Raw genomic sequence first — 11948 nt, 5'->3', positions numbered from 1 at the left:
TAGAATTCAATTTTTATTCATAACAAATACATTTTTACAACAAAACAGGATTAAAATGAATAAAAATATTTAAAAATATTTGAAAGTAAAAATAGTAACAAGAACATATAAATATGAAACAACAAAAAGAAAACTTCAATTAAAATCATAACAAAAATATTTCTAAACAGCATATTCTTAACGAACATTTAGAAGCACAGACGTATTGCTGTTTCTCCTCTAGCACAAATAATGAAAGGCGGTCCCCCAAGTTGTCTCTCAAGTGCTGTTTTCTGAAGAAGAAAGTGAGTAAGACCTCAATCAGTCAGGATGGCTTAGTGGTATATAAATTTAGGGTCTCTAATAAATGACAAATTAACTCTGAGGAAGAATACTCATCCAAAAAATGTTGTTACCATTCAGGATGTTGGTCATCAGGGACTCCTGAGAAAGCAACTTATTCTTCAGGAAGCTCTCTTACTGGGGTGTGTCCAATTCCAGCTCTCTTGCACTTTCTGAGACCTGGGAGAGGAAGGCAGTTTTTCAGACACTGATTTGGTCGGGAAATGCAAGCCAGCTGTCAGAATGCTGCCTTCTACCACCTCAGTTCTATTGGACAGTCGACATGGACCTTTTAACTGATATCATTGTTGCTAACTCTGTGGGCAGGGCAAAATCTCCAGCAAGCCTCACAGTAATGTGGGCTGCCAATCTGGGACCCAGACTTATACCAGTGCAAACCAAGAACAGGGCAATGGGAAGAGACCTCATCGGGTTGCAGGAAGAAAGGAGATGTCCATATGTCACCAAGGTTAAAGCCAATGACAAGTACTAATTTGACATTTGCACTTGGTTCTTATCCCAAAGGTGCTTCCTACACAAGAGGTCACATGACCACAGAGTGTCAATTGTTCAAGAACCAAGAAATTGTTCAAAACTCTACATAGGATCCAATCTATCACATGGATATGCAATTTTAGATATGTTATTCATCTGTCACCATTTCTAGACTGCAGCTTCAAAAAGAGCAGCAAAATATGCTTGCACAATAATTCAGTTTCTGAAAAGTGGTTAACTTCCCAGAATACTTGTGCATAGGCAGAGCAATGAACAATTCCATTACATGAGGTGGTTGGCTGGTTGTGAGTGTAAATTAGAAAGGTGGTAAGAGAAGCAAAGATGTATCAAATTGGCAAATTTTATCAGATATTGTTAAGCTAACACATCTGCTCATCCCTACCTGATAATGCTGGTTCTGGCCGTTGATGGTCTTTATCTTTCTTGTTGCAGTCAACCAAATATTTCTGGTTCAGTGCACAATCAAGATGTACCTCCTTGCTCTCCTGCTTCAGGGGGACCAACTTCTTCCTACATGTGTTCTCCATCAGGAGCTGGCTAAGCAGGTTTATGGAAATACAGTATGCATAGTAAGATCATGCTGGCCCTTCCTCCCATTCCTACTCCCAAGTCCCACTAACTCTACCAGATCCCAGATACCCATGAAGACTTAATAAAATGCATCTTGATACATATAAGGCTGCTGCACAAACCATAAAGAGTTAATTCGGGGAAGAATAAATTGTTTGCTTGGCCTGACACCAATTAGTGTCCACACCTCTGAGAAAGAACATGGATCTACAACTATCCATGAAAGCCCAATGCATGGGGCCAACATCAATTAGTAGTGGGCCAACACCCTCAAAGGAGGTCAGTAGAACCAAGAGAAGGTCATGCTAACCATGTGGTCCACGCACTGAATTTTATAAAACCTGGTGTGACACCATAGGTCCAGGTCAGCCTAATAACCTTCTGCTGACTTCAATCAGTACTGTTCTATCTAGAGCCTTCTGAAGATGCCTAGACAATCCTGGGATGAGTAACAGTCTTTTAGTAACCTTTCTAATTTACACTCACAACCAGCCAACCACCTCATGTAATGGAATTGTTCATTGCTCTGCCTATGCACAAGTATTCTGGGAAGTTAACCACTTTTCAGAAACTGAATTATTGTGCAAGCATATTTTGCTGCTCTTTTTGAAGCTGCAGTCTAGAAATGGTGACAGATGAATAACATATCTAAAATTGCATATCCATGTGATAGATTGGATCCTATGTAGAGTTTTGAACAATTTCTTGGTTCTTGAACAATTGACACTCTGTGGTCATGTGACCTCTTGTGTAGGAAGCACCTTTGGGATAAGAACCAAGTGCAAATGTCAAATTAGTACTTGTCATTGGCTTTAACCTTGGTGACATATGGAACTGAAAACTGAGCCCTAATGACCCTGGAACACTGATGGGTAAATAGCACAAGAGATAGAACCAGAGCTGAAGACCGTCCAATCCAGAACAAAGAAAGTCAGAAATGGCCATTCCACAAGTGATAGCCTTTCTGACCAGGACTTACCTAGAGAAGGTAATCTCCTTCTTCAGCTTATGGTTGTTCTCATGGACCTCAGTGTTCTCCATCTCTAAGTTGTGCAGAATTGACATGACCGCCTCCTCCATTCTCTCCAGGTCTTCGTAATATGGATTTGGCCTGAAGTGTGGCCTGGCCCCAAATGATAGAATACAATGAACATCGGCATTTAGGAATATATGAACTCAGGGTGGGTCCTATATTACTCCAGGCTGCTGCCTGGATCTTCCAGCACTCAGTCCCCTGCCTAGCAAGTACAGAGACTCACCATAAACTCACTGCAATTACAATCTTGCAAAGCCACCAGCTGTCAAGGGCTTTGCAAATGCACACTGGGAACTCACTCTCCCTGACTTTATCCCTGAATTCTTCATTCAGACCACATGTTCTGCTTTTAAATAAGTGGAGGCAGATGAGTCCATTTTCAATCTCACTCCTGAGGAAGGGTAAGGTTCTGAATCTCCACTATATGGGAGGTGAGGTTTAGCACAGGGTGGTTAGGGAGGCACAGCTTTCTAGAACCCAAAACCTTAACAGGATAAGAAAAAGGTGACCTTGCAGACCCAGGAATGAAACAAGAGCATTTGGTGTGATTCATACCTGTTCTTCATGGATCTCTCTGTCAGAAACCTCAGGCGATCTCTCAGGTCATTTCTCTCCTCGGTAATGAGCTGCAGCTCTTTAATCAGCTTCTCCTTTTCCTTCATGGCCTGATTCTTGCTTAGGTCAGTGCCATGGGAAGATGTTTCTATCCCAGCGTCTGTAGGTAGAAGAACACAAGTGAACCTGCATGGGGAGAATGCATAGAGTGTACATAGATCACAGTGAGGCCTAAACAGGAGAACAAGCCTGGAACCCAGTGTCACTGCTAGGCGATTGGTCTATGCTTAAGAGACCTCCTCAGGGGATCTCAGTTCTCGCACTACTCTATAGAGACCAAAAGATGTAAGCAGCCAGGTGTTCCCTATGCTGGACATCACGTGCTTACATGTACCACGGAGATGGCTTCTCCAGGATTATTATCAGCTGAACAGGGTACAGCTTGGTTTCAGGACCCTCACCCCTGTGGCTTCAGAACTCAGATGATAAATTCACCATCCACAAAACTTGAGTGATTGGAGACACTCAGATGTCCTACCCTGATACTCTAAAGCAACAACTTTGGATTTAAAACGCATTTCCAGGGAGGATATGTTCAACAAACTTATCAGTGTCCCTATGTGAAATACCAAATGCCCCAGAAGTGCGAATAGGTTACAGGCTGAATCTTGGTCTACACGTTCCAAATAGTTTTGGTATTGTAGAAAAATTTTTGTAACATACAACCTCTAATATATAAAGCAAACGATGACCCTGCCAGTTAGAAGAAATCGGAGAAGGTCTAAGAACATAAGATTATTGCCTGAAGCACAATCTCTCCCTGTTACTACTGTCAGATACCTACTGTATTTAAAGAAGCAATGATAGTGAAATACATTGCTGCCCTGTCTAAACTCAGAAAAGGTGGACCCTCCATGACCACTGATGGTGTTATTATATCAATGTAACAGAGCAAATTAACTGAAGTAAAGACCAGAAGTTCACAGTATAATAGCATTGGCCTTACCATATCCTCCCAGTGGGGATGGGGAAACTAAAGTTCTGAAATCCTTGACTTTAGGGAATTGTGATATTCGTGGAAATTCAATTCCTTTTCAGATGCTCCAGTTGCTGTGGCCCATTGCTAGAAAGGTCAGCTTAAGCCTGCAGCCACCCTGGCAGGAAGCTCAAAATACACTGCCCAGAACTTACTCCACATTCCCCAGAAGTGCTGTCTTTGTCCATCATTACTTTGAGACGAAAGGCCAGACTCCTTCACTCTAGTCTCTCCAGAATCGACGTTCCCCCTCCCAAAAAGCTTGCGAAGACGGGAAAACATGTCTTAGCTTGTAACCGCCAGACTCAGACTGAGAGAAACTAGGGCACTGGTTGTCACTACAACACTGGTGACATCACAGAGGATGCCAGAACTCTCTAGGAGACAATAGAATGTCCAAGAAGGGACAGCAGATGTCATGGGGAGCAGACTTTGCCTCCTGCTAATGTTCTCCCTGTACTGAGCATAAGCAGAGGTGCCCTTTCCAGGAGACTTTCCTGGGGCAGAGCCACTGAGCATCTCCTGCTTCCAAAGCCAAATTTTCCTCAAGGCTTGATTATAAAACCTTAGTAATTCCTATGCATCTAAATGAATGTTTCCTTTCAAATCTTTCCCAAAAAATGTCTCATCCTAACTCACATTGTCCTCATTCACCAATGTTAGCCATTAAAACTTCCTGAGATTTCACACCAGCTTGAATATGCAGTCAAAAGTTCTCCTGTCTCATTCTGTACAGGTGCTTTATATCACATCAAGAAATAGTCTGCATGGTAGGTTACAACATGGGTGTGTATTACGGGAACACTCATGAAGTCATGTGCTTAGCAATCGACAATTACCAGAAAATTCCTTAGGAGAAAGAGTTGAAGTCTTTAAGGTGCTAGGAAATGTGTGGAGACCTGTTGGCAGAGGAAAGTGCAATATTGGAGCCACCAATGACGGGAACCTCATGCTGCTTGTGGGGTTCTCCTCTCTGCACCAATGTCACCAAAGGAGCACTGCTCACAGGCCTGAGTAAGATGTACCATGAGCTTCTATCAGAAAAATAAAATACACAAGAGATATAGAGGGTGCACAGAAACGTCTAAAATGAGGCTATAAACATCATTAAGTGGATAGAGCAAGGTCCCAGCACCTGTACACTGGGAAATGGCCACCCCACCAAACACAAAAGCATCTATCATGGTAAAAAATGAATACTTTATAGAATGCACCCACTAACACTGATTGATCACATCCGTAGTTCAAATTTTGGGGGCAAATTCATGGCCTTAACTATCTTTGTCTCAACTTATATAGCAAAAAATAAGAAAGAACGAGAAAAGAAAAAGTCAAAACTAAAAGCTCAAGCTTCTCATATGAGGATTGCAGGAAGTGTTATATGGGAGTCAGTTCTGATTAGGCCATTTTAGATAGAACAGTGCATAGTGACCCTTAATGTGATGGGCCCTATATAAAGCTTTTTGCAATATTGGAATTTTAACAAACCTCATCCAGAACGTACGGAAGAGGCACCATGTGATCACCATGTGGTCACCATGTCCTTACTCTGTATCAGGTTATTTTTCTGCATCCTTGATTGTCAGGCATATAACAGCAACAATCTGAAATAGCTGACAGACATGGAAAAACATGGCTAAAACTATAGTTGTGGGTTATACACCTCAACTGTGAAAGGCTAATGCTGTCTGCACAGTCCTTGGAGGCCACTCTTATAAGCCTATTCATTGCAAAGTGAAAGGAGGTTTATCAAGGCTCAAAGTGATCCTGGCCAGCCAGGTAGAGGGCAACATGTGATACTTGAGACCCTGTTTTAAACCAGCACAGAAATCCACACTTCATTCAAAGCATCATCTACGAATTCTCGATTATTTACCATTCTATCCCTACCAGTCGTTCTGTTTGGAATGGTAGAAAACAACTGGAACTGATCTTTCTATTTTAAGGACCTTGATCTCTCTTTTTTTAGGTCCACATTAAGAGTGCATACAAATGGACATTACCATCTGAACATCTTAGTATTATCTACTCTGTATATGTAGCATAATACTGTGCCTATGAAAATCTTAAGCTTCCTTGAGTGTAGTTGCCCCATCAAGAAGTGTGAAGTTCTGAGTTCAAACTCCAGTGATGCTTTAAAGGGACTAGAAGAAATCGATCAGAGATACTCCACTTCTTTGTCCTTAGATTAAATCAAGTTGACACAATGTGAACCTGGTGGGCTATTTAACCAGCATCTTTCTCCCAACCCCACTTCCACGAGTTCAGTCCATGGCAGAATTCATCCCCCACCATCCTAGATATTTCTTTATATATTTCTACAAGAGCCAGGTTTCTTTTTTTTAATAGAATTAGTTGTAGTCAATCAACTGCTGCCCTATGTGAGAAATGATTAGTATCTATTGCAACTTACCACAGTGTATTTGTGTATACAAGTACATTATTGGAAATCCAGCACTACTGAGGGATTGGAAACCAGTTCTGTGGCCTTGCCTTTCTGTGCCTCTTCCTGGCTCACAGGCAGCAGGGGGCAGACCTTGAGTTCCTCTTCAGGGACAGAGTGATGTTGAATGGGCACTGAGCAAGCAGAGAAACACAGCTGAGGCAGCTCCTTTCAGTTATCAAACACATCATCTCCTTCCCATCTTAAGGGCTACTGCTGAGGTCTTGCCCCCATACCTACCTTAATAGCAGCGAATTTGTTACACAGCAGCCAGCTCTTTCCTATTGTTCTGTAATACGCCTCCACATCATGAATGCCAAGAAAAACACTAACAAAGAACAAAAAACTCTGACGTTGAACTGTGTGGTGCTGGTCACATACCCTGTTATGTTCTGTATGTTATGAGGTTTGTTAATCTTAACAAGTTCCCCAAGTGTATTCTTCACATAGGACCCAATAGATTCAAGGAAAATAGGAACAATTATGTGTAAAATGTCCTGAGTCAGGGCCATAGACAGCAGCATTTCCAGCACTTGTGCATGAGCCCATGTGGATCTTGCAATGAGCGGGGCCTAGCAATGTCCAGTACACAGTTGTGAGCTGTTGCTCTGGTTGAACTGTATTGGTGTGTGCATTAATAAACTACACCTATTTAAATGAATTCAGTGTCCTGTGGTGTGAATCCAGACCCCTTGACACCAGGTCTTCCCTTCTGCAGCACTCGGGAAAAAGGCTAAGTTTAGGAAAGGTGACCTCTTGTCATAAGTTATGTGACAAGAGGGATGGTGAATGATCCCTTGAGATAAGAATCAAGGTTTCCTCTGTGGTATTTAGGTCTATACTGGCCCTGTGCAACAGCTTCAAGAACCCATTTCTGATTTTCCTTGGGATTCCCGTGATGATGCACTCAGACATGATTGGAAACAACCAAAATGGTGGTCAGACTTGATTTATAAAATGTAGGTAACATTGCAAACTTAAGTTGTAGGATATTTGATCATATTGTCATCCCCAATATTGTGTTATTTACTTAGAAAAATACCTTCTGGCTGTGTAGTTCAGTACTAGCACCAATATTTAACTCTAGAGCTATTTTTGTTTGTTTCTTTGTTTGTTTTTTGTTTTTGTGTTTGGATGAACAAGTACTTTCCTATTTTGTGGCCCAGCCCTAGCTCTTACTTCTTTGCACAGTCATAGAGAGACCTAAAACATATACTCAGACAAAGTCAGGGGAGTGTATAAAAGGGCCTAAGGCAATACCACATAATGACATTGAAAGTGGGCTCTCTTCTTGATCCACGCCTCCAGCTCTCCTGACATCTACATGAATTATAACTCCTAATGCAGTGTAAATGATGTCTGCGCTATTGCTGAAGGAATCATGAGAATAACAACTCTAAACATCCCACCATGGATAGAATTTGTGGAAAGAGGCAACTGGCAGCCAATGAGAGGGCTCTACAGTTAAAGGGGCTTGCTGTCAAGTCTGATGAGCTTGACTCAATCCCCAGGACCCACGTGGTAAAAAGGAGAGAAACAAGGGCCAAGCTGTCCTCTGGCTTCCACTCATGTGCTTACATGTATGTGAGTATATATGTATATGTCTGTATGCACGTGTGGTTATGAATGTGTGTATGCATGTATGTGTTAACGTGTATATGTATATGTGTGTATATGTCTGTCTATATGTGTGTATAGGTGTATTTGTATGTGTGTATATGTATTGTATGTGTGTGTATGTGTGTATGTATATGTGTATGTGTGTATGCATGTATGCGTGTATGTGTGTATGTGTGTGTATGTGTGTGTGTGCATGTGTGTATGCATGTAGGTGTGTATATATGTGTGTGTGAGCATGAATGTGTATAGTCATGTATATGCATGTGTTTTCATGTACGTGTATTCGTGTATATGTACGAATGTATGTGTGTATATGTATGTATGGACACACAAACACACACAATGTTAAAACATAAAAAGCTCCTTGGAGTATTCACCATGCCTGGATAAGTGGTGACCATGTGGGGGAAACACATGTCCATGTACACATACCTGTTCACATGCGCTGAGCAATGCCCAGCCTGGTCTTGAGCTCACTACCTGCCCAACGATGAGTTTCTGCCCACATGGTCTTCTCAGAGCCAGGTGACAATTGTTCCTGCCATGCCAGTTCTGTTCCCGTTTCTCATGCCACAAACCTTCTAGCTTGAATCTCACCTACTGACGCAGGAACCTAACAGCCTCCAACCCAGTGAAGTAAGTAAACTTCTTCCTGACATTCTCAGGCTTGGTGTCCCCATGAGTCACAGGGAGGAAGGATGGCATGCACCAAGGAGAAGGGCCATGGGCAAGGAGGAAAGGATCATAAGTCAGTCATCACTGACACCAGCAAAGTGTGTGCTTCAGAGCTGGCTCTGCTCACTCTTGTCCCAGTGGCAGGACTTAAGAGTGGTGCATACCTGTCACCCAGCACTCAGAGACGTCTGAGGCATGAGAACCAGGAGTTCATGGCCATTTTAACTAATGGTGAGATCAGAGACAGCCTGGGCTGCATGAGACTCAGTCTCAAAGCAGGCAAGGAGGAACTTGCTATATTTGAGCAAGGAAGCTGCCATCCTCCTGGGTTCTAAACATTCACTGCAATACAGAAAGATGCTAGGGCTAGTGTGGCAGAAAGTAGGAGACAGAGAAGCCAGGTTAATCCTCACTAATCTTCTCATGCTGTGTGAGCTATGAGTAGATGGTGCCCTATACACTGTGGACAGGATGGTCTCTCAGACGGTTCAGAAAGCCATGGAGGACTCCAGCAATTCTCCACTTGGGTGTCACTTGAGTCTTATATGTGTGTGTTTACAAGCCAAAATATAAGATCCATAGGTGACTGTGTAAATTCAACATGGCACAGCCATGTGCTGGAATATTATTCAGCCTTACATAGGATTCAGATTCTGACCCTTGAACAGGAATGAGAATGGTAGCCATTCTCCTAAGTCAGACCTCCAGGCAGTGCAAAGACAAACTAACACTGTATGACACCACTGACTGAGGGCTGGAGTGTCACCAGTTATATAAAGACAGAAAGCAGGAAGGTTTACAGAGCCCCAGGGGTGACATGGAGTGGGGAGGTTGGAGGGTAGGTGTGTAAGTGGGACTGAGGCTCAGAGGAATCAGACATGGCTGCAGAATATGCATGTGGCTGCCTCCCATACCTGTGGGTCCTGCCTCCTCAGAAAGGCAAATACAGCAAAAGAAATGAACAGAGGCAACAGACTCTGACCTCCTGTAGACACACACACAAATGACGTGACAGAATGTGCACACTGCTGCCTTGCTGCAGGAGCAGTTGAGCATCCAGAAGGGTTGAAAGAGGCTGGAAGGGCTGAGCATGGCACTGAGTTCAAGGACATAGCTTTAGGTCCTGGGGAAACTACGGTGCCCAGGCCCCATCCTGCTGATACTGAGGGACACAGCTGACATTCAGGGTGATGGCTGGGCTGGGCTGGGGAATAGGTGTCCACTCTCACCTGCTCCAGCTTGAAGGTGCTCTGGATGAAGTAGAACTGCAACTACTTGTTGGATTCATTGATGCAAATCTGCTGGAAGCTATTCTGTTCAAAGTCCTCAAATCTGAATATGGCCAAGACACCAATGGGCAAGCACTGGGAGACAAGGTGTGGTTATACCCGGGGCCTCCTGGAAAGACTAGCCCTCCTGAGAGGAGTTGCAGCAGAGGGGGTGTGTTTTCCTGACCAGTTTGGTACCCAGTGTTTTTTTGCCAAGGGTTCCTTTATTACTTCTTGATGGAACCAGGCCTGCACATATCCAGTAAGCATTGGGGTGGAACCTAGGCTTGGTGCCCACATGCTGGCATCGATGAGGGTGAAGTCTAGCCTATCACACTTCCAGACACCGAGTGCAGATGCCTGGGTTCCTATAGAATGGCGGTTCTTACAGTTCCTAATGCTGTGTCTCTTTATTTCAGTTCCTCATGTCGTTGTCATCCCAACATAAACTTATTGGATAGCTACTTCATGAGTGTAACTTTGTTACTGTGAGGAACTGTAATGTAAATGTCTGGTGTGCAGGAGCTCTGATGTAGAACCCACAGATTGAGAGCAGCTGCTGTAGAGGATCAGAGTCCTCTGCCAGCCCTGGTGTTTGCAGAGATCCCGTGGGTTCCCAGTCTCCATGGCTTTCCCCAAGGACAGGGTTTATTCTTGGCCGTCTCAGGGCCCGGAATCTCACAGAAACAGCCTCTCCCATGTCCTTCCTGTTGAGGAGAGCGTGGTTGGTCCTCAGCACAGTCCAGTCAAACAGGGCCCTGTATAGACACTTGGCCAGGGGTCTCCTGCAGTTATGGCCTCTGGACAGAGGGGTTTCTTACCTGGGTGGGGCAACTGTGCCAGGTACAGACTGTGATGCTCAGAGTCAAGACCTCATTTTGTCTTATTTTCATAGACAAAGTTGCCCAGGCTGGCCTCGAACCTGCCGTGTAGCCAAGGATAATTAAACAACTGATCCTACTGCCTCTACCCCCCATGGGCTGAGATTGCAGATGAGTGTCACCAGAGCTGGCTTGTCACAGCTGCTATAGGGCTCTAAGTCAGGGGCCTCATGCGCAGGTGTGTTATGACTGTGCCATCCCCACCCCGCAACCAGGGTTTTCAGCTTTCTCCTGATGAAGTCTGCTTAATCCTACTCTGGCCCCAGGACACAGCAGCTGTGGGAGACTCAAAGCCTGGGGCTTCAGCTCAGCATGGGTACACAGCATGGCATGCAGGATGTATGGTTGTGAAAAAGCCAAGGAAGTGCTTCTCAGCTCACCCCCTGCAGGAGTGTCTAGTCCATCCTTCTCCCCAAGGACGCAGACATCTGCTTCCAACTGCCCGACATGCCTCTCTGGTTTTGACTTTCCTGGATGCCATGTCAATGCCACCACACAGAGTGCTGCCTCTACTGGGGACACTCACACAACCTCTCTGGGGGACATCTGAGCCAAGCAGGGATTGGGTGCACTGCAGAGAGGTCAAGTCATGTCGTGAAGTACCTTGTCCCACAAAGGCTCACTGTTCAGGGAGTTGACTGGAAAAGTAAGCTTATGCCCCTGGGCAGGGTCCCCATAGGGAGTGTCCCACACCCTACTATCAGGTCTATTCCTGGTGCCATGCAAATTCAATTTGCAAGACCCAATGCTCTGGAAATGTCAAGAGCTAACGGAAATGTACCAGGAAGTGCACACCACAGCAAAGGGAGAGGATGGCACAGAGACCTATGCTATGGGTTAAGGGGCACGGAAAGGCCACCTCGAGCACAGGGGTCAGTCACCTCTTTCACAAACAAGGCAAAAGGTCAATGCTCTCAGCTCTGGGAGTCTAAAGGGCTCTGTGGCTCTAAGCCCTGCAGCTGCAGCCAGAAGCAGCACTGAACAGGATGTAAATGCTGAGGATGGCGATGTCAATAAAACTTTATTT

At 44.3% G+C, this 11948-nt stretch overlaps 1 protein-coding gene across 1 annotated transcript; it reads right to left on the bottom strand.

Moving 5' to 3' along the window:
* LOC147998932 (uncharacterized) lies at window positions 1–4346 on the bottom strand. The gene is made up of 5 exons (XM_087595979.1): window positions 4190–4346; window positions 2999–3158; window positions 2387–2530; window positions 396–501; window positions 1–272 (listed from the first exon to the last, which is right to left on the bottom strand). The coding sequence occupies exons 1-4, from the start codon at window positions 4314–4316 to the stop codon at window positions 444–446; spliced, it is 489 nt and encodes a 162-aa protein (XP_087452105.1). The 5' UTR covers window positions 4317–4346; the 3' UTR covers window positions 1–272; window positions 396–443.
* Window positions 4347–11948: the final 7602 nt, after the last annotated feature.

The sequence above is a fragment of the Rattus norvegicus genome, chromosome 19, assembly GCF_021556685.1.
Source record: "Rattus norvegicus strain SHRSP/BbbUtx chromosome 19, alternate assembly SHRSP_T2T, whole genome shotgun sequence".
Classification (NCBI taxonomy): domain Eukaryota; kingdom Metazoa; phylum Chordata; class Mammalia; order Rodentia; family Muridae; genus Rattus; species Rattus norvegicus.
This window is presented reverse-complemented; position numbering and strand designations above follow the sequence as displayed.